At 36.1% G+C, this 21,756-nt stretch overlaps 1 protein-coding gene across 1 annotated transcript; it reads left to right on the forward strand.

Annotated features, from left to right (window-relative positions):
- Positions 1-220: 220 nt before the first annotated feature.
- Positions 221-3,338, forward strand: LOC113689246 (uncharacterized). The gene is made up of 2 exons (XM_027207046.2): positions 221-483; positions 1,545-3,338. The coding sequence occupies exon 2, from the start codon at positions 1,916-1,918 to the stop codon at positions 2,870-2,872; it is 957 nt and encodes a 318-aa protein (XP_027062847.2). The 5' UTR covers positions 221-483; positions 1,545-1,915; the 3' UTR covers positions 2,873-3,338.
- Positions 3,339-21,756: the final 18,418 nt, after the last annotated feature.

Here is a 21,756-nt window from a genome sequence, read left to right on the forward strand (position 1 = left end):
TCTTTTACTTGAATGGAAACATTTTCTTGAGTTGGTTTTAATTATTTCACCACTTACATTTTTAACAAGTGTCTTTTATTTGTGGTTGGGACTTTATATGAGAGTTTGGAGATGTTAAATAGATATTGGGACATTTGGAAGAGTTGAAACATCATTAGTCAAAGATTAAGAGAAGATTGGACAAGAATTGGACCATGTGGCAAAACCCTAGCCATGTATCTTGTTTGACCAAAGGATTAGAGGAATTTTAAACCAACTTTGCTTCATTTCCTCCAACATATTTTCAGCCACCTTGAAGCTTCCAAAGGAAGGAAGAAAACTCCATTTCTCTTGCTTTCTAACCCTAGCTTAAACTTGAACAAAAATCATAAGACCAAGAGCTTGAGTTGGTGAATGATTTGCCTTCAACCCTAGAGTGTGTTTTCAAGCTTGAAACTTTTGGTTTGGTGGTTGTTTGGGTGACTCAAGCTTCTTACAAGAGAGGTATGTGATCCTTAATCTTTGGTTTTATAATGTTATATCAAGTATTTAAAGCTTTGAGGGCAAACTAGAGGCTGCATGAGTAATATTTGTGGTGAATCTCCTTGAACTAAGCAAATGGTAATAGGGTTAGTTAGTTTGTCTACCATGTGTTTGATGAAATGTTTGAACTTTGTTTATGGTTTTTCTTGAGGTATTAACATGTTTTAGACCCTTTTTGAGTTGGAGATAACACTTGGCATGTTGTTTAAGTGAATACAATGAAAGGATGAAGGTTGGTGACATGAAGGAACTTGTGAACTGTTTTCTTTCTTCTTGGCTGACCAGTTTTGGAAGGAGAGGTTTCTCCTTGATTTTGTGGTTCATTTGCACATTAATCAAGCCTAAGAATCTTGGCTAGACATTGGTTAAGCTTGTGTGTGAGTTGAAGTGGAAATAAATCAAGAAAAGTAGTTGTTATGAGCTAATAGTGGACTGATTTGGCTGGCTAGACTGTTTTGATCCTCTTAATTATGTTGTGTATTACATTTTGAACTCCAATGGTACTAGTTAAATTACTCCCCTGTTTATGAACCCTAGAAGATTGAATTGGGTGAATTTGAACCAAAACAAATGAAGTTAGCAACAAGAATTAGTGTAACTTTGTTAAGGCATTGAAGCTAATCAGAACTGAAAAATCAGCCATCTTGTCTGAGTTACTGGTACTGATAGGAGATGAACTAGAGTGTTTATTTAGTACCGTTGGAAAGCCCTTTGAGTCTAGTTTCCAACGCCACTGACGGCACCTGATTCCGACCTTCCTACAATGAGATATAGCCGTTTTCCAAGACTGCGTGGGCGCGACTGTTTTTCCCGCGAAGAACAACTTGAGCTTGGATGAAACTTTTCTTTTGCCCAACTTTCTTGCACTTGTCAAACTTGTTTTCTCATGAACTTTTACTGCATTTTGGGCCTAACTTGCATGGTGAATTGAGTAGATTTAACCACTCACTTGGTCACCTAATGAACTCACTTTTGGGTTAGAATTGAACCTAGTTTGTTAATGATTTCACTCATTGCCCTAGGATTGGGAAACGGTGGTGAACGTAACCAAGGAACTTGACGTTTGAACTCTACATTACTTGACAGGTGAGTGTTCCAAGTACATGAAAATATTTGAATCAAAACTCTGGTGACCGGTACTGTGAATATAAAGGGCTGTGATTATGCCACGCACCTATACATCCGGTAAAATAGAATTTCAGCCATTGATATTGCTACAGGATAAGTGACACCAAAAAATAATAATATCAGAGTTTTGAAGTGCTGCTGTTCATTGGTTCTTGTTACCTGCTAATATTTATGAATATGCCATTATAATTAATTATGAGAGTGCCCTGCATGGGTTCGTTTCAAGGAATTTTATTATCACCTGCATTTATTTCTGACAATTACAATGCCAAGAACAAGTTCTTTCCGCCTTGCTGCAAAAAATATTTTCATCACATATTCTAGATGTGATGTTTCAAAAGAATTATGTCTTGAAAAACTCCTTGATAAATTCACCAATAATCAACCTTCATACGTGAGAGTATCCTCAGAGCTACATGAAGACGGTACTCCACACCTACATGTACTCGTCCAATTTGCAGACAAGTTCCAAACAAGAGATGATAGAGTATTCGATTTAGTATGCCAGCAAAGATCTCAAGTATATCATCCAAATATACAAGCTGCCAGAGATGCAAGAGCTGTACGAGATTATATTTCCAAATACGAAGATTTCTGTGAATGGGGAACGTTCAAATCCAGTAAGATATACAGAAATCAACATGAGTGCTATACAGAGGCACCAGAACAAGAAACAGTTGAAGATTTCATGAACACGATCAAAGAAGGAGATCCAAAATCCTACTGCATATATTATGACAGGATTAAATGCAATGCTGAGAAGTTATACTCTACACCAACTCAAGAATATACAAGTCCATTTCCATTAGCCGATAATGTTCCGTATGAATTACTGGACTGGGCTAATACAAATATAAAGCCCATGGAATCTAGGCCCAATAGACTAATGTCCATTATTGTCGAAGACCCATCCAGATTAGGAAAAACAATATGGGCCAGGTCATTGGGTCCACACAATTATTTGTGCGGGCATTTAGATCTGAATAACAAAGTGTACAGCAATGATGTCTGGTACAACGTCATCAATGACATCAATCCGCAATATCTCAAGCATTATAAAGAGTTCATCGGGGCTCAAGGGGACTGGGTATCAAACTGCAAATACGGCAAACCAGTCCTGATCAGAGGAGGAATTCCAGCTATCATGTTGTGTAATCCAGGTCCAGATTCATCATATAGGGATTATCTTGATAGAGCCGATAAGCAAGCATTAAGGGACTAGACAGAAAACAATGCAAAATTCGTATTCAACTCCGAGCCACTATACGAAGAGACCATCAGAGCCTCCAGCTCTGAAGCAGAAAATCAGGGAAGTCAGAGCCATACACAGCAGACGTCTCAAACGAGCTCGAACAACTCAGAAGACACTTTCCGCCAGTTGCTCGCAAAGGAAGATGGATATGATCATCAACAGAAACGCAATACCACTACTTCCAACACCAACACTGTTTCACATCCAATTGCAGGGTCAGGGTCACATAAGATCATTTTTGAGACCGTGGAACACATTAACAGTCATGTTCCGGATAAATCACACACCAAGGAGGCTCCTCCGGATCACATCATACAAGTGTATAGAGCATATCTGGATACGGAGCAGTGTAGTCAATTTTCCAAGTATTATTCGGTGGCTATACATTATGATTTTTCAAAAATTGAATAATTTCAGTCCATATTTTTCAGTTCAGTTATTTAATTCAGCAATAGACGATGTAATATCCGAATGGAATGTAATAATAGGGTCAGAAACCCTATTTTATGATTGTTATTAATAAAATTATCATTCATCAACAAATACGCATATGACACGTGTTGTTAAACAGTATAATAAAGTGCACCGCATAATTAGCAATATACGATCATTCAAAACTAATAACAATGGCAATTATAAAATCCATAATAAATACCACTATTCATATATTAATTTATAATTCAACATATAAAATTGCTAAAAGGATGTTATAATAATATCATTTACCATTAAAATTCGATAATAATCCACGATTTGTTGTACAATATCAAATAACAATTAATATTCACCAAATTCAAGGTTCACACACAGTACAACCAAAATCGTACTCAGCAAACCGAGCAAACGTATTCAGCACTTGTCAACAAATCGTGCTAAACAATTAAGCGGAAAAAATGGTTTTAAAAAAAATAAACTACCCATTCAAAATTGCAATAATTATGTCCAAATCATATCATACAACAAATCAATGAACAGTTAATCGTTCAAATAAAGAAACCGCCAAAAACTATAACACGCGGTTTCATCATTACACGTGGGACCTAACATCCACTACAATACTGGGTCACGTGAAAGTCACATGGTATACAGTGCCAAATAGTAGAACAAGTACAGGTGACCCAGTAAGCCGGTCACCAATTTAGTTATGCACAGTGACCTGGTGACCGGTACTGTGATTGTACACTAATACACTAACCCTCTATATACACGAATACATTACATTATTGTATAGCAAATAATATGACAAATATAATAAACATTAAAATTTGCATAAAAAGATAACCGTGTCTGTCCCAATTTCACTAACATCTATTGCACTTAGCAGAGGACTAGTAAAAAATATATATATAGAGGGGAGAATACTTGACTGTTGACTTTGGCTAGAATAAAAATCAAGCAAAGTGGCAAGGAAACTTCTCAAAATTTCGAAAATGAAATTATTTAGGGTTCACTTTTTTTAGGGTTTACTTGGATAGTATATTTTTTGAGTGTTTGTTACAAAATTTGTTGTAAGAAACTACAGTTATTTTACATTAATATTAGAAAAAAAATATTAGTTGATGTTCAAAATACCCTATTCTTTCAAAACCTTTCCCCTTCACCCGCTACCCACAAATGGCAATCTTTGCAAGACACCATCAGTTTCCTACTTAATGTGTATTTTTAAAAACTTTTGGATGCCTTAAAATATTCCCATAGTTGATATTTTAAACAAGTTTTTTTTTTTTTGCTTAAAACAGGCCAAAAGTAGGCCATCTAAGTTGACACCCGCCCGGTACGTGCCTCAACAAAATGGACAATCAGTAGGGGACCAGCACTATTGTGACGACTGGAAAAATTTCCTTATATTTTTTTCTTAAAATCCCCTTTTATTTGGAAATTATTACTTTATAATAGCCCTACTACTCAATCACCCCACAATAAGTGCAAATGAACCTAGAAAGTAGGGTTTCACTTTTCGTGTTTTAAATCAGCATGAATTAGGGTTTTATACCTATCCGTGGTATGACTATCCGATACGGAGTGTGGATCAAATATGGTGATTAAAAGTGAGTTTTAGGTGATATTAAGTATGTGATTAGAAATGATAATAATAAGTTAGTAAATTATAAGTTAAAACCCTAGTATACTCGATTTAAGGAAAATTGGCTCGAACCGACGAGTACCGTTTGTTACCAGGTAAACACACCACTTGACCCATAATTTATTACCTTAATCTTCTCATTTTATTTCAGCTAATTAACCCTCAAAATATCTCATACATCAGCCACAATATTTGACCAAGAAAATAAGAGAAAAGAAAAAAAATTGAGATGGATTTTGGTGATGACAAGTGGAGGCTATCCAAGCACCTTTGACCCAAACCAAAACCAAGTCTTATAACCCTTTCTTAGCCTCCAATCTTCTCCATTTTTCCAGCTAAAAACCGTGAGCTTGAGGGAGAGAGAGAGCAAGAGAAAGAACTCCATGTCATCTTGAGTTTGATCCATTTGAGTGAGAAAGTAAGATTTTAAACCGATTAAATCCTTCTTTGAGCACTTGGAAAGCTTGGTGTGTAAAAGGATTATAAGAAGAGGCGGTGGATAACTCTTATAAGCATCTTTGAGAGGTATATTTGCTGTCCTTTATCTTTGGTTCTTTTATTTTTGCTTAAGTTGCTATACAACCCATGTTTTGATTAAATTGGTAGCTATTCAAGTAGTTGTGATGATTTTGGAGGCATTAGTAAGGTAGGGTTTTGTATTGTTCAACCCTATTTCTTATTATGTGGATGGTATATGATGTATACAAGATTGTATATGAGGTAGTGGTGATGGTTTTGAGCTGGAAATGTGAATTATACCTTAAGTGTAACAAAATTCCAGAAGTGAAAATCCTTAGTGCCCTGTTCTGCCCGGTTTTAGTTCACCATGATAGAGGTCAGATTAAACTTAGTACAAAACATGAAAGTTGTAGAAAATGATGTTTTATAGATTTCCAAAAAAGTTCAATGCAATCCGAGCATTGTAACATATAAAAGGGCAAAAATACCCCTGACTGCCATAGGTAGAACGTGAGGGACAGTTTTGACATTTCACCAATCTGATCACATCTGTTCACCCTGATCTGTACTGAATTAGCATTTGGCCAAAACATAGAAGTTGTAGTACTATGTCTTAACTTTCCAACGGCGCTGAAAACGCCTCAATCGGACTTCGGTAGCCTGAGTTATTGTCATTTAACCATAGTGCGGTTAGCTAACCTGTTTGTGAGATTCTGGTTTTGTACAGTGAAATTTTGACCTAGCTACACTACGAACTGGACTGAGTGGCTTTCATCAAAGTTGTAGCCTTTCTCTTATCTTCGAAACGGTATAAATTTCATCCCAATCTGATAAGCGTAGCCTCAGTTGTATCCGTTACGCAAAACAACGTCAAAATCTGTCTTTTGTTTCTTGACTCAAACTTCGTTTCCGCATATGTTCCTAGCTTGGTTTTGTACTTGTATGACGTTGAACCTATTGAATGGCTATTATAATGAGCTTACTTACATCATGTATGACTTTGGGACTGATTGAGGAAAAAATGAAGCCATAAATGGCTGAAAAATAGGTAAATACAAAGGGCGTGCTGCCCAAATTTGCACCCGAGGGCTAGGTAGATGTATTCTTTTCACTTCCAAGACTATATTTATACTTTGTACAGGTAAATATTCGGATTTTCTTTGGTTCACCTAAATTTCGAGGGTTTACCTGCAATATTTTCTCTTGGTTATTATTAGGGTTTGTTTAGCTTCCTTTTCATATGATTTTACTCAAGACACTTGTTATACATTGTTTCTTTGCATATGAATTAGTTTCGGACCAAACGAAGAGCTTTACGAAAATTTGAACAACTGTCTTTTCATATCCGGCCATATTTTGAAGTGGCACTATTAATTTATTTTCAATGGAATTTTCTAAAAACCTTTTTGGTATGGTTTTGTGTTTGATTTGAGAAAACTCTTAGTTACTAATGTCCTCTAATCTAAATATACACTTTTCACCTTAAAACTCATATTTATGTATTGCACTAGTGCGTATTTGGATTCTCTTTGAATCACTTAGATTTTTATGGTAGAAGTATAATGTGTTCTTTTGATTATTATTAGGGTTCCTTGGTGATTGAGGGTAATACCCAGAAGAACACTTTGGACGTTATTTTGCGTAAATAGGTGAGTGTTCCTTGTTTATTATATTTTCCTTGACTTCATGGCTTGTGTTATCGTTTGATAATGTGTTAAGTGCTTTCAATGATTGCCAAAACGAGTTTTCTAGGCGAGTGTGTACTTTATCGCACTCGACCTAAATGAATGTAAAAATTTTCAATGATTCAATGATTAAAATGTTACTTGTGCATTAATGTAAGCCTTTTGGCTGAACTGGGCCCTGCCTTACGTTACCGATCGACTCGATCCAGAAGCGGATTTGGTCGGGCGATATGGTGACCCTAGGTGAACGTTTGGTATACTCGAGTATTACCTTGTAGTCTGGTGGAGCCTGGCCAACGTCCAGGGGGGTGAATGAAATGAACAAACAAATGTCAATGCAAATGAGGGGTTTTATTTATCAAAAATGCATTTTCAAATGATTGGAGGAATAAGGGAATGAAAGGAGAATGAATGAATGAATGAATAAATGGTTTCCTGTGAACACGTTTCCTTTTAATGAATGTGTTATTATCGCTTTATATTGTACATGTTTCTTGACTTATTGTTTGATTATTGCTTTTACTGAACTTATTGTTTGATTATGTGTTCGGAACCTCATTGAGTATTTAACTCATTCCTTTAATTTTGTTTTTCTTAACAGGGGAAAGCGAGCAAGGACGAGAGTTTTGTATAGACTAGTTTGGTCTAGCTCTTTGAATTTTATTTTGTAATGGTTCTCGCCCTAGTGTTTGGCACGGGCTGGATGTATGACGAATTGAGAACCTTTGTATATTTGAGTCTATACTCCTTTTGAGATAGAAATGTATATAAGGTTGCTCTAAGTTTTGGATTGTTATTATATTTCTTTCCTGTGATTTTATTTCGGATGTGTTTGAGGTATGACTGAATCCCGGCGAGAGTTGGGCAGGCGGTCCGCCGAACCCTTTGGTTCGCCTTAGGGTGAGGTGGGGCTGTCACAGTTGGTACCAGAGCCTGCTTCGCGTGGTGTCTGCGCGGAGTGAGTTTGGGCTAAGTGGTGAATAAGTATGAAGGACTAAGTGCTCGTTCGAGCATAAGCTATGAATTATAAATGTTATAGGGCTTAAATCTTTCTCATGGTATCTGAGGACCATAAATAGGTACTTCAGGTAGGAATTTCGATTGTAGATAATTTACTCTTGGGACTGGCCAACTCGAGATGTGAATTATCTTATTTTGGATTCTCGTGCCCGAGTACTCCAGAGTTGAGGCGATACTAAGTACTTGAGACTTGTATTTTGGGAATATGAACTGGCTCTGTTTGGCTAGAATGAGTACAAGAGGTCAACGGACGTCTAGTTTGGATAGAAAGTGACATGAGAGACCGGACGGGGTTATTTTAATTAAGACTAGGACGACATATCACATTTTCTTTTGATTTGCCCTTGTATTGTTACTACATGACTTTTATTCGTAGTATGTTAATACCTACATGTATAGTACTTGCTGCCTTTGACTACATGTCTAACTCGAGATGTCTCTTTGTGTATATGCTCACTGTCTCCTTGTGTATTTGGTGTGAGATATCTTGTTGTTTTAATCAATTTATTTCGTTATCTACTAAATCACCTTTTGGAAAAAAAAATTTCGATGACGAAATTTCTTTAAGAGGAAGAGAGTGTGACGACTGGAAAAATTTTCGTATATTTTTTTCTTAAAATTCCCTTTTATTTGGAAATTATTACTTTATAATAGTCCTACTACTCAATCACTCCACAGTAAGTGCAAATGAACCTAGAAAGTGGGGTTTCACTTTTCGTGTTTTAAATTAGCATGAATTAGGGTTTTATGCCTATCCGTGGTGTGAATATCCGGTACGGAGTGTGGATTAAATATGGTGATTAAAAGTGAGTTTTAGATGATATTAAGTATGTGATTAGAAGTGATAATAATAAGTTAGTAAATTATAAGTTAAAACACTAGTATACGCGATTTAAGGAAAATCGGGTCGAACCGACGGGTACCGTTTGTTATCGGGTAAACACACCACTTGATCCATACTTTATTACCTTAATTTTCTCATTTTATTTCAGCTAATTAACCCTCAAAATATCTCATACATCAGCCACAATATTTGACCAAGAAAACAAGAGAAAAGAAAAAAAAAATTGAGATGGATTTTGGTGATGACAAGTGGAGGCTATCCAAGCACCTTTGACCCAAACCAAGACCAAGTTTTATAACCTTTCTTAGCCTCCAATCTTCTCCATTTTTCCAGCTAAAAGCCGTGAGCTTGAGGGAGAGAGAGAACAAGAGAAAGAACTCTATGTCATCTTGAGTTTGATCCATTTGAGTGAGAAAGCAAGATTTTAAACCGATTAAATCCTTCTTTAAGCACTTGGAAAGCTTAGTGTGCAAAAGGATTATAAGAAGAGGTGGTGGATAACTCTTATAAGCATTTTTGAGAGGTATATTGGCTGTCCTTTATCTTTGGTTCTTTTATTTTTGCTTAAGTTGCTATACAACCCATGTTTTGATTAAATTGGTAGCTATTCAAGTAGTTGTGATGCTTTTGGGGGCATTAGTAAGGTAGGGTTTTATATTGTTCAACCCTATTTCTTATTGTGTGGATGGTATATGATGTATACAAGATTGTATATGAGGTAGTAGTGATGGTTTTGAGCTGGAAATGTGAATTATACCTTAAGTGCACCAAAATTCCAGAAGTGAAAATCCTTAGTGCCCTGTTCTGCCCGGTTTTAGTTCACCATGATAGAGGCTGAATTAGACTTAGTACAAAACATGAAAGTTGTAGAAAATGATGTTTTATAGATGCTTACAAAATTTCAGTCCAATCCGAACACTGTAACATATAAAAAGATAAAAATACCCTTGACTGCCATAGGTAGAACGTAAGGGACAGTTTTGACATTTCATCAATCTGATCACATCTGTTCACCCTGATCCGTACTGAATTAGCATCTAGCCAAAACATAGAAGTTGTAGTGCTATGTCTTAACTTTCCAACGGCGCTGAAAACACCTCAATCAGACTTCAGTAGCCTGAGTTATTGTCATTTAACCACAGTGCAGTTAGCTAACCTGTTTGTAAGATTCTGGTTTTGTACAGTGAAATTTTGACCTAGCTACACTATGAGCTGGACTAAGTGGCCTTCATCAAAGTTGTAGCTCTTTCTCTTAGCTTCAAAACGGTATAACTTTCATCTCAATCCGATAAGCGTAGCCTCAGTTGTGTCCATTACGCAAAACAACGTCAAAATCTGTCTTTTCTTTCTTGACTCAAACTTCGTTTCTGCACATGTTCCGCACATGTCCCGGCGAGAGTTGGGCAGGCCGTCCGCCGAACCCTTTGGTTCGCCTTAGAGTGAGGTGGGACTGTCACAACTATACCAGAAATGACTTGGTTTGACAACGACGACTAAAGGAAACTTTCAGGAAATTGTGAGGAAGGCTTTTCAAAGTGGAGAACTGAAAAAGGCGCAAAATTGACAAACAACATTTGAAGTAAAATTATTTACTTTACAAATTTCAATTACCTTTTTATCTTCTCAATCATATTTTGATCTCACATACATCAAATCACAAAAAGTACTACAGTAATTATCTCAAATAAATTATGCATTCAGTGAAAGCAATTCTAACACATATAAAAATATGTGGAAAGAGGAGGAGAACAAATATTTAATAATTTAATTAACTCAAAATTGAACAATAACAAACATCAAGTCGTAGCCTTTCGCTCACGACAATTTAGAAAATCTCAACTATGAGATTTTATCTCAAAACTACTCTTAAAACTCAACTCAATTCTACAAATAATAACCTACTAGACTATTAGTATTTATAGACTCCAAAATTTCCTAAAACAAATACAGCTGTAAATCAAAACTTACTTGAAAACTGATTGAGATTTCCTAATTTAATGTGAAAACTAAACGAACAAGACACCAAAAAGAATTAGGAAACTAATACTAAAATAGCTTGGTTTAATTTCCTACATTGGCTCCCTTAAACCAAGCTCTTGATGTTGTCATCTCTAATGCCATCACGAGCTTGAATCTCCATGAAAAATTCAGTTGCGGTATAAACAACATTCAACACCAACTTGCAATAAATCTTCAATTTCATTTTCACGCGCGGTAGTGGACGAAATTTATACTTCTCGAATAATTTCTTGGCTTGATCACTCTTGTCAAAAAATTCAAATATATCCACCAATTCTTCATTAGATACTCCACAATTTAATTCAACCATATCACCAATAAAGTCTCCAAAATTAGAAAATCATAATTTTTACCAATGAGGTTTTCAACATCACCATACGTTTCCTTTAGTTTTGTAACACTAACAACTATATCAACTTTAGTAGTATCACAATTTTCAATTAATTTGTCCACCTCACAATTGATTTCAACCAAGTCCATCACTTGATTTTTCTCTTCGAAAAATTCATCAGTCTTGACAAAATGAACAATTTCTACATTGTCACAATATTCAATCGCATTAGTAATTTCACTACTATTTTAGCCTTCTTTCTCAATCACTTGCGAAATTTCTTTTTGAGTCATAAATTCTTCATCTTCATATGCACTCACAATTTCTGCAGTTTCTTCTTTTTTTGACTCATCAAAATATTCTTTTTTTTCTTCTTCATCACAAATTTCTTCTTCATTGTGACCACAATAAGAATTCATCAAAATTTTCCAAGCCTCCTTTGTTGTTTTTGCATGTATCATATTTTTTTGCTACATGTAATTGGACTTGAGTGTTGAGATAATGGAATGCCTTACAATCCAATTGTCTATTCCTCTCCAACTCTTTAATTGCATCATCTAATAATTCTATGTCTCGTACACGTTCCATGAACCTTTTCTCAACAATATCCCAAATTCTAACAGATTTGAAAAAATTCTCCATCATTCTCCTCCAAATCACAAAATCATTTTTATCATCAAAGATAAAAACATCACAACATGGTAAATAATACGGATCCATATTTTAATGCAATTAAATCATTGTCCAATGAAGTCATGGGAAGAAACATGGTAACTGGTTAGAAACTTAGTATAAAATTGCTAAGATTCTCCAGCTGATAAATCAATTTTTAAACTTTTTTTTATTTTTTGATGATCATATTTCAAGTGAACCTAAAACACGAGTTTCAACAAAACAAGATAGATTTACCAGCTAAACTTGGTTGGGTCTCGTGGAGTAAAGTATTTCTTTCATGATACAACGGATCTAAAAAAGATTCTTTAAATTCAGTAATAGCCCACAAGTCCACAAACTAGACCAAGAATCGATGAGGTCCTTAAACGTTTTTCACTTTTGTAGTTAAGTTTCTTGCAGCAAGGCCTAGAAGGCTGTCAAACGCACCTTGCATCTGTCTTATACTCTATTGTCTTTTATTAATAAACAAGTAGGCGTGTATTAAACTCCAACCATATTTCAAAAAAAAATTTGTTGGAGTCTTGCATTTTTTTTTTATAGAAAATAATTCAATTCTTTTTAGGATGTCAAGTATATTAGAGAGTCATATAATGTTTCTCCCCAATTTCAAACTTTGTAGAGGGAATTTTTTTTTTTTGGGTCCTCATGATCAGCACAAATCATCTTTTTTTTTACAAATCTTTTCTTTTATATCCTTTTGTCCCCCGAGTCCCAAGTGAGCTATAAAAAAAAAAGGCATTTTTAGAAAGAATGTCCCGTCAAAGGCGTAATTTTGCCATGTTAAAATCCAGAACTTTAAACAAACACCTTTTTTTTTTGGCTAACCTCAGAATTGAGGGTGGGCGCCACTCCAAATCCTATTCAAAAAAACAGTCAAAAGTACAGCAAAATGAGGCTGGCGTGCTGCCAGTGCACCTAAGCCAAACGCACATAAGGCATATGAACCCTATTTAGGCGGGCTAACCACCGTATGTGGTACGGAAGTGTGGAGTGAGTGAGACTTTGATGGACACGCGTGGAACTTGCCAAAGTTGCCAGGGCATCTGCAACTGAATTCGCTTCTCTGTAGACGTGAGTGAAGGCGATCTGACGGCCCAGCGCTAGAGATTTGATACGAGAGACCGTTCCCCATAACATCCAAGGCACCCTACCCCTGCCATTCCCCATATTCAGCAACACCTGGGAGTCCATTTCGACTTGTAGGAGTTGAAAACTTGATGAGATTTGCATACCCTTCAGTAACGTGCCATTGCTTCTGCCTCCATATTTGTCCTTATTTAAACAAACACCTTTATTATTTGATTTTCCTCGCATAAAAGTTGCTAGCCTTTTCCATCGTTTCCATAAAACAAGTTTCAAGTTTGAATTTTTCATCAAATTAAATATAACTACAGCTTGTGGCACTTTTAGAACCTTACTTTACTCAATAATTTGAAGAGTTATTGTTGACTTTTGTTTTTTGTTCAAGTAGTCAAATTTTTAGGAGGATAAAATGAAGAAAAAAAAGATAATAAAAACTAAAACACAAGTAAACCTTCTTTTCTACTTGAGCTTTCCCGAATGGAGAATACAAGAATGTTTTAACCAAAGATGCATAGAGCAACTTGAAGCAGATCTGAAAATTAAAATTGAAGAGAAAATCTGACTACCCAACGTTTTGTAATTAAGCAGCTTACTTTTAGTGAAGCCTTTTTTTTTAATACAAAAAAGGGTTAATATGCACATAGCCCTTGTTTAGTACAGTTTATGACACGAGATTTAGTTGCAAAAGAAAAAGTTTATTTAAAAAAAATTCAATAATTATGCAACGTAAGCTCATCCATATTTCTTCAACTGGCAAAAGTAGATTAGTTCATACGGAGAATATGAATTGTATGTTGATTTGAAATATTTTGAATACTTGAGAAAATGAATTACTGGACATTACTTGAGAATATGAATTACTGGACATTACTTGAGAGTATGAATTGTTGGACAGTACTGGAATACTTGAGAATATGAATTACTGGACATTACTTGTGACTTGATCCTGGCTAGGTTAGGCAAGTATGTCATTATCACACTTGGCCTCCCTTTCTTGAATGATCTTATACTCACATGAATTTGATTGACCTGTACTTGTGTTTGTGCATGTATTTGACTTGCAAGTGCTAAGTGGCCGTATGTACCACACTCCATCCGAGTGGGAGGTACCTCTCATCCCGTTTCAGTACTTTTATCTCGATTAAGTCGATTGGAAAGTTATCTCATCGACACTAGTGCTAAGCGGCCGTATGTACCACACTCCATTTGAGTGGGAGGTACCTTTTATTCCGTCTCAGTACTTTTATCTCGATTAAGTCGATTGGAGAGTTATCTCATCGACACTTGAGCGGCCGTATGTACCACACTCCATCCGAGTGGGAGGTACCTCTCATCCCGTCTCAGTACTTTTATCTCGATTAAGTTGATTGGAGAGTTATCTCATCAACACTAGGGCTGAGCGGTCACATGTACCACACTCCATCCGAGTGGGACGTACCTCTTATCCCGTCTCAGTACCTCTATCTTGTTTTGTCGAGTGGAGTGTTATCTCCTCTACTAATTGATATATTCGAATATTACTACTACAGTTTATTTCTGAATACGGAGCGTTAAGTGATAACTAACGTCTCCAACCTTTACTGTGTGAGCGTTGGATAATTGCCAACAACTCCAATCTTGATTATTGAATACTTGGGGGCTATAAACCATATCCTGAATTACTGTATATATAGGACTATAAGTCCAACTCCGAGGCTAGTGGTCAAATCGAGTTGGCAAAGGTTTGGTCGAGAAGATCAACGAACCTTGGGTCCTTCTTGGACGTTCTGACTCGGTAGGGGGTAATCGGTGGATTGAAACTGGTGTAAAGTGAGGCTCTACGGACGTTATCTTTTGTGGTTGACGGAGAGTCAACGGACCTTGATCAAGCTACTGTGGAACTTGCTCTTGAGAGCAACCTATATCCTTTGACATGAATGTGTTCCTTACTGCACTTTTTTGTATGTTTTATCTGGCTATTTGGTCAATTATATACTGAATTATGATCTCATCGAAGTTGACTTGTTTCTTGATGTCTGAATATGCTATCTTGTCTCGTATGTTACCTACTTAATTACTTGGAACCTCACTGGGTTTCTAACTCATTCCACGCCATTTGTTTTCCTTACAGGGATGAGAACATGAGAGGTTGAGTTGAGGAAGGCCTCATTTTCTTCTAAGTTTGTTAGTTGCTGGTGTGAGCACTGCATAGGTGTCTAGTCGACTTGTTTAGCTTGATTTTTGGCAAGTTCGACTCTTTGGTTGTAAAAATTTTGTTTCCTTTTGAGAGTCTATTTGTAAATTTTCATGTTATTTGACTGAGTCCTAGCGAGAGTTGGGCAGGCGGTCTGCCAAACCCTTGGGTATACCCAAGGGTTAGGTGGGGCTGTTACAGGTGGTATCAGAGCCATTTCGCGTGGTCTCTGCGCGAGGTGAGCTTGGGGTTGAGTGGTATTATGGTCTCGATTAGGTGAATAAGTAGAAAGGACTAGGTGCTCTTGTTAGGCGTAAGTTATGAATCATGACTGTTATAAACGTAAATCCTTTTTCATGATACTTGGGGAAGATAGATATGTACGTCAGGTAGGAATCTTTATGGGTGATTTACTCTTGGGACCGGCCGACTCGAGTTGTGAATTATATTATTTTGGATTCTTGTATCTGATTACCAAAGTAGAGAGCACTAGAATAAGGGTTTGTATCTTGCTTGCTCTTGAGGTAGGTTTTGATGCAAAGGCCAAGACGCAGAAGATTCTAACATTTAACCTAGTAATTGGACTGATCGAGGGAACGGATCCCGGAAGATTATCATGGACTAATCTAGTAATAATCTGACTAGGGTTTCTATAGATAGTGGCTAGATTGTAGTGTACGTCGAGAAATTTGCACTGAAAAGTTGTTTCCTTCTCCTATAACTGTGAGGACTTGATAAATGTTTATTGCATTTGGAGACGGTATTAACTGCAACTATATAGGTATTTCTACCTCTCTTGTGATATCTGATACCTGTAGCTTGGTTCTCGATGAACTACCCTTACCTATACTTTCTTGACACCTATTCACTAATGTCAAAGTATGGATTTGGCTTGATTATTACCATATTGAGATCGAAAGTTTTGGAATTATGTATGGGATTTGAGAAAAAGAGTTAGCGCCTATACCTGTATGCAAAAGCTTGAGACAGGGTGTGGAACTTTTGAGATACGAAATACACTTTAGGATTTCATTATGTACATAAGTGATAAGAATACTCCTTGGGTTAAGATCCTGGAATAAAAATAAGTGGCATAATATTTTGAGATATTGCCCTACTTGTATTCTACTTCCTTGTCTATCTCATTTGAGAATAGCTAAGTTTAATTCCTCGTGGTTGGATTGGAAGTGAATGAACTTAAAAGTTATATGGCTAGAGTTTTCCAATTGTAATTAGTTACTTATTCTACTCCTTTGATTTGCCTGGTAAGCTATCATCGAGTTAAGTGAATCGACGAGATGGCAAATGTGACTGATCTACATAAGAAAATAGAGATTATTCGAATGGAAGTAAAGTTCCAAAAGAGATTAGTTGAGCACTGGGAAGGACGATAGGAATAAAAATACTTGGAGAAAATTGAACTACGACACCAGAACATAGAATTGAAAAAGAAATACGAAGGGATTCCAGAAGAGGTACGGAATAAGTTTGAATTAGTGCATTCGCCTAGTCAATAGCATCTTAAGACATTTCTAATCAAAGTTAGCCATTAGTGAGGTTTTGCCTAAAATAGTTGTAACCATTGGACTATGCGTAGTGAAATTTTATGTAGTAAGCTGTATTCCCGTTAGGAACAGTGGACTTGGTACCTGCTATTTTAATAAGTGCTATCAAATATTGGTGGTTGGGCAGTATTGGGTCCTTATCCATGAGTCTATTACTATAAGTTAGTCTTTAAGTTAAGTGATTTTTTTTTTTGTGGTTCGAAAGGAAGAAGTTATTCAATGTACAATATATGGGTTTAAGAGCTAGCAAAAATAATAACCAAGTTTTGTCTCTTCTTTTCATCGAGATTAAAGTTTGTGTCACTTCTCACCTTTTGATATCTTCACTGATTTTATTTAGCATGGTGTTTTAGCCATTGCATTATTACGATTTCCTTCCTAGATAGATTGTGGTAGTGGCATGAGTGGAGAGATTTTAGAGAAAAAGCACTAAGTTTCCATCTTTCTTGAAGGTACAAGGTAACTTTGGCAATAAACTTTCCTCTACTTCAAATATATGCAAACTAGTGGTTTAGGGTTTCAATTTCAGTAGTTTCATGAGAAAATTTCATGATTTGAAGTTGTGATGTGAAATTTTCAGTTTTTATGATAATTTTCTGCCCACACATGATGCTTAAGTGTTGGCCACGGTTTGGTAGCTTTCCTATGTGAAATATTTAGCTTTTATATACTAGTTTGACTTGCCTAAAGAAAATTCCTGCTTGTGATTAAGAATTTCAGTTTAGGGTTTCATTTTCTAACTTGAGTAGGTGATGGCTATATGCTTTATTTAGTGAGTTGTTGGCTTGGTATGTATATGCTTGAGTTGAAGCGGTTTTGTAGGAAGGATGAAACCTTGGATTGGCTGGAAAAATTAGTAAACACAAAGGAAGTGTCGCTGAAAATTTATCCGCAGGGAACCTTGGGCAGTTTTAGGAAATCTGTTATATCTTGATGTAGAAAAGTCAGAATTGAGTTCTATTGTTGAGTTTGAAACTAGATTCAGAGTACTATTAATCGTGAAAATGTTAACATTTTCTCAATTTCCATGAATATCTGTGATTTTTCAAAGTTAACTGAAATTGCATACCTGTTCTGTCTTTTACTGGTTGAAGTAGCAACTTTAGACTGGAATTTGACTGACTTGTGGATAGAATCTTACAATGGTATCTTTTAGGAAGTTATAACCCTTTGAATCCATTTTCTGATGGTATAATGTTTATAAATTTTGAACTTAAGAAGCTTGAGATATGATTTTTCAAATGGTATGGCACAAAACTGAAAAATTTCTATTTCCCTAAAACTGTTCCTACTTTCATTTCCAACTTTAGGATTGGAGTAGGTAAACTATTTTGAGGTTGGTTTATGAGTGGAATTGAGGTTTAAATGAAAGGAAATGAGTTTCTTCAAATCATTTTAGGTTGGACAATTTCCAACTTTGTATTTTGAACGTCTTTTCTAATTTCTCCAAACGTTTGACTATAAGTGATACTCTTGTGCTCTAAATGATTTTTGGTAACATTGATTTGTAAGTACATGAGGATTACTCCTCAATTGGAACAAGCAAATATTATATTTTGATAAGTTATATGGGTATAAAATTTGTAAATTGATGCATGTTCTAAATAAAGTTTTGGAACCTCAATTTCTTCCTATATTTTGGCTTTGTATTGTTAGTATTTTACTAGTATGTGACCATAGGACTCGAGAGAGTTCAAGAGGACATTTGTGTAAAATATTCTAAGCTATTCTTTTAAGGAGAAGAGAGTGTGAGAACCCTCACTTTAAAATGTAATTCTCCTAAACTACATGCCTTACCCTAAGATTTAAACCACTTATAATACACCCTTACATTGCATTCTACATGTATTATAACAATTCCCTTGCATTGCATTTCATTTTCTTTTACTTAAATGGAAACATTTTCTTGAGTTGGTTTTAATTATTTCACCACTTACATTTTTAACAAGTGTCTTTTATTTGTGGTTGGGACTTTATATGAGAGTTTAGAGATGTTGAATAGATATTGGGACATTTGGAAGGGTTAAAACATCATTAGTCAAAGATTAAAAGAAGATTGGACAAGAATTGGGTCTTGTGGCAAAACCCTACCCATGTATCTTGTTTGATCAAAGGATTAGAGGAGTTTTAAACCAACTTTGCTTCATTTCCTCCACCATATTTTTAGCCACCTTGAAGCTTCCAAAGAAAGGAAGAAAACTCCATTTCTCTTGCTTTCTAACCCTAACTTAAACTTGAACAAAAATCATATGACCAAGAGCTTGAGTTGGTGAATGATTTACCTTCAACCCTAGAGTGTGTTTTCAAGCTTGAAGCTTTTGGTTTGGTGGTTGTTTGGGTGACTCAAGCTTCTTACAAGAGAGGTATGTGATCCTTAATTTTTGGTTTTATAGTGTTATATCAAGTATTTAAAGCTTTGAGGGCAAACTAGAGGTTGCATGAGTAATGTTTGTGGTGAATCTCCTTGAACTAAGCAAATGGTAGTAGGGTTAATTAGTTTGTCTACCATGTGTTTGATGAAATGTTGGAACTTTGTTTATGATTTTTCTTGAGGTATTAACATGTTTTAGTCCCTTTTTGAGTTGGAGATAACACTTGGTATGTTGTTTAAGTGAATACAATGAAAGGATGAAGGTTGGTGACATGAAGGAACTTGTGGACTATTTTCTTTCTTCTTGGTTGACCGGTTTTGGAAGGAGAGGTTTCTCCTTGATTTTGTGGTTCATTTGCACTTAATCAAGTCTAAGAATCTTGGCTAGACATTGGTTAAGCTTGTGTGTGAGTTGAAGTGGAAATAAATCAAGAAAAATAGTTGTTATGAGCTAATAATGGACTGATTTGGCTCCTTTGGTTCGCTAGACTGTTTTGATCCTCTTAATTATGTTGTGTATTGCATTTTGAGCTCCAATGGTACTAGTTAACATACTCCCCTGTTTATGAACCCTAAAAGATTGAATTGGGTGAGTTTGAACCAAAACAAATGAAATTAGCAACAAAAATTAGTGTAACTTTGTTAAGGCATTGAAGCTAATCAAAATTGAAAAATCAGACATATTCTCCAAGTTACTGGTACTGATAGGAGATAAACTAGAGTGTTTATTTAGTACCGTTGGAAATCCCTTTGAGTCTAGTTTCCAACGCCACTGACGGCACCTGATTCCAACCTTCCTACAGTGAGATATAGCCGTTTTCCCAAGACTGCGCAGGCGCGACTGTTTTACCCGCGAAGAACAACTTGAGTTTAGATGAAACTTTTCTTTTACCCAACTTTCTTGCACTTGTCAAAATTGTTTTCTCATAAACTTTTACTGCATTTTGGGCCTAACTTTCATAGTGAATTGAGTAGATTTAACCACTCATTTGGTCACCTAATGAGCTTACTTTTGGGTTAGAATTGAACCTAGTTTGTTAATGATTTCACTCGTTGCCGTAGGATTGGGAAACGGTAGTGAACGTAACCAAGGAACTTGACATTTGAACTCTACATTGCTTAACAGGTGAGTGTTCCAAGTACATGAAAATATTTACGTGGAATGTCTCCTTACTTGAATAACATGATTACTTGGTTAAAATAACTGCTCTTGAATTGACAACCTTTGGGACGAGAATGTACTTTATCATACTCGATCCTTTGTAATTCACTTCGTGATATTGATATGAGATGAAATGCTTTGCTTGCACTTGACTTATTTGTCACTTGGGTGGTTATCCCACCGACTTGTTACATGCTCATTATTGTTAGACAAGGCTAGGTACTTGATTTCTTGTCTCATAGACAAGTGTGCACTTTATCACACTTGATCTCGCTTGACCAAACTTTGATATTTTGTTAAAATATGTATTGGCCGTTTTGTTATAACTGATATGTGACCGGATCTGCTAAAGAGATTTCTAATTTTCTCCAGTTCTTCTTATTTGATCAAGTTTCATAACCATCCGATTTTCAACTGTTTGGACTTGAAATACTTGAATTGCTTAAAACATGATATGCTGAACTTAATTGTGACTTGAACCTATTTAGGAGAGCGTGCTCTTATGTACACTCAATTGATCTGACTTAACTAAACACTTGATATCTCCTTCACGCATGAACAAGTAACTTGATTTGTATATTGACTTGAAATATTTTGAATACTTGAGAATATGAATTACTGGACATTACTTGTGACTTGATTCTGGCTAGGCAAGTATGTCATTATTACACTTGGCCTCCCTTTCTTGAATGATCTTGTACTCACTTGAACTTGATTGACCTGTACTTGTGTTTGTACTTGTATTTGACTTGCAAGTGCTGAGCGGCTGTATGTATCACACTCCATCTGAGTGGGAGGTACCTCTCATCCCGTCTCAATACTTTTATCTTGATTAAGTCGATTGGAGAGTTATCTCATCGACACTAGCGCTGAACTGCCGTATGTACCACACTCCATCCGAGTGGGAGGTACCTCTTATTCCGTCTTTGTACTTTTATCTCGATTAAATTGATTGGAGAGTTATCTCATCGACACTAGTACTGAGCGGCAGTATGTACCACACTCCATCCGAGTGGGAGGTACCTCTCATTCCGTCTTAGTACTTTTATCTCGATTAAATTGATTGGAGAGTTATCTCATCGACACTAGTGCTGAGCGACCGTATGTACCACACTCCATCCGAGTGGGAGGTACCTCTCATCCCGTCTCAGTACTTTTATCTCGATTAAGTTGATTGGAGAGTTATCTCATCGACACTAGGGCTGAGCGGTCACATGTACCACACTCCATCCGAGTGGGATGTACCTCTCATCCCGTCTCAGTACCTCTATCCTGTTTTGTCGAGTGGGGTGTTATCTTCTCGACTAATTGGTATAATCGAATATTGCTACTAAAGTTTATTTCAGAATACGGAGCGTTAAGTGATAACTAACATCTCCAAGCT

Source organism: Coffea arabica, chromosome 5c (assembly GCF_036785885.1).
Source record: "Coffea arabica cultivar ET-39 chromosome 5c, Coffea Arabica ET-39 HiFi, whole genome shotgun sequence".
Taxonomy (NCBI): Eukaryota; Viridiplantae; Streptophyta; class Magnoliopsida; order Gentianales; family Rubiaceae; genus Coffea; species Coffea arabica.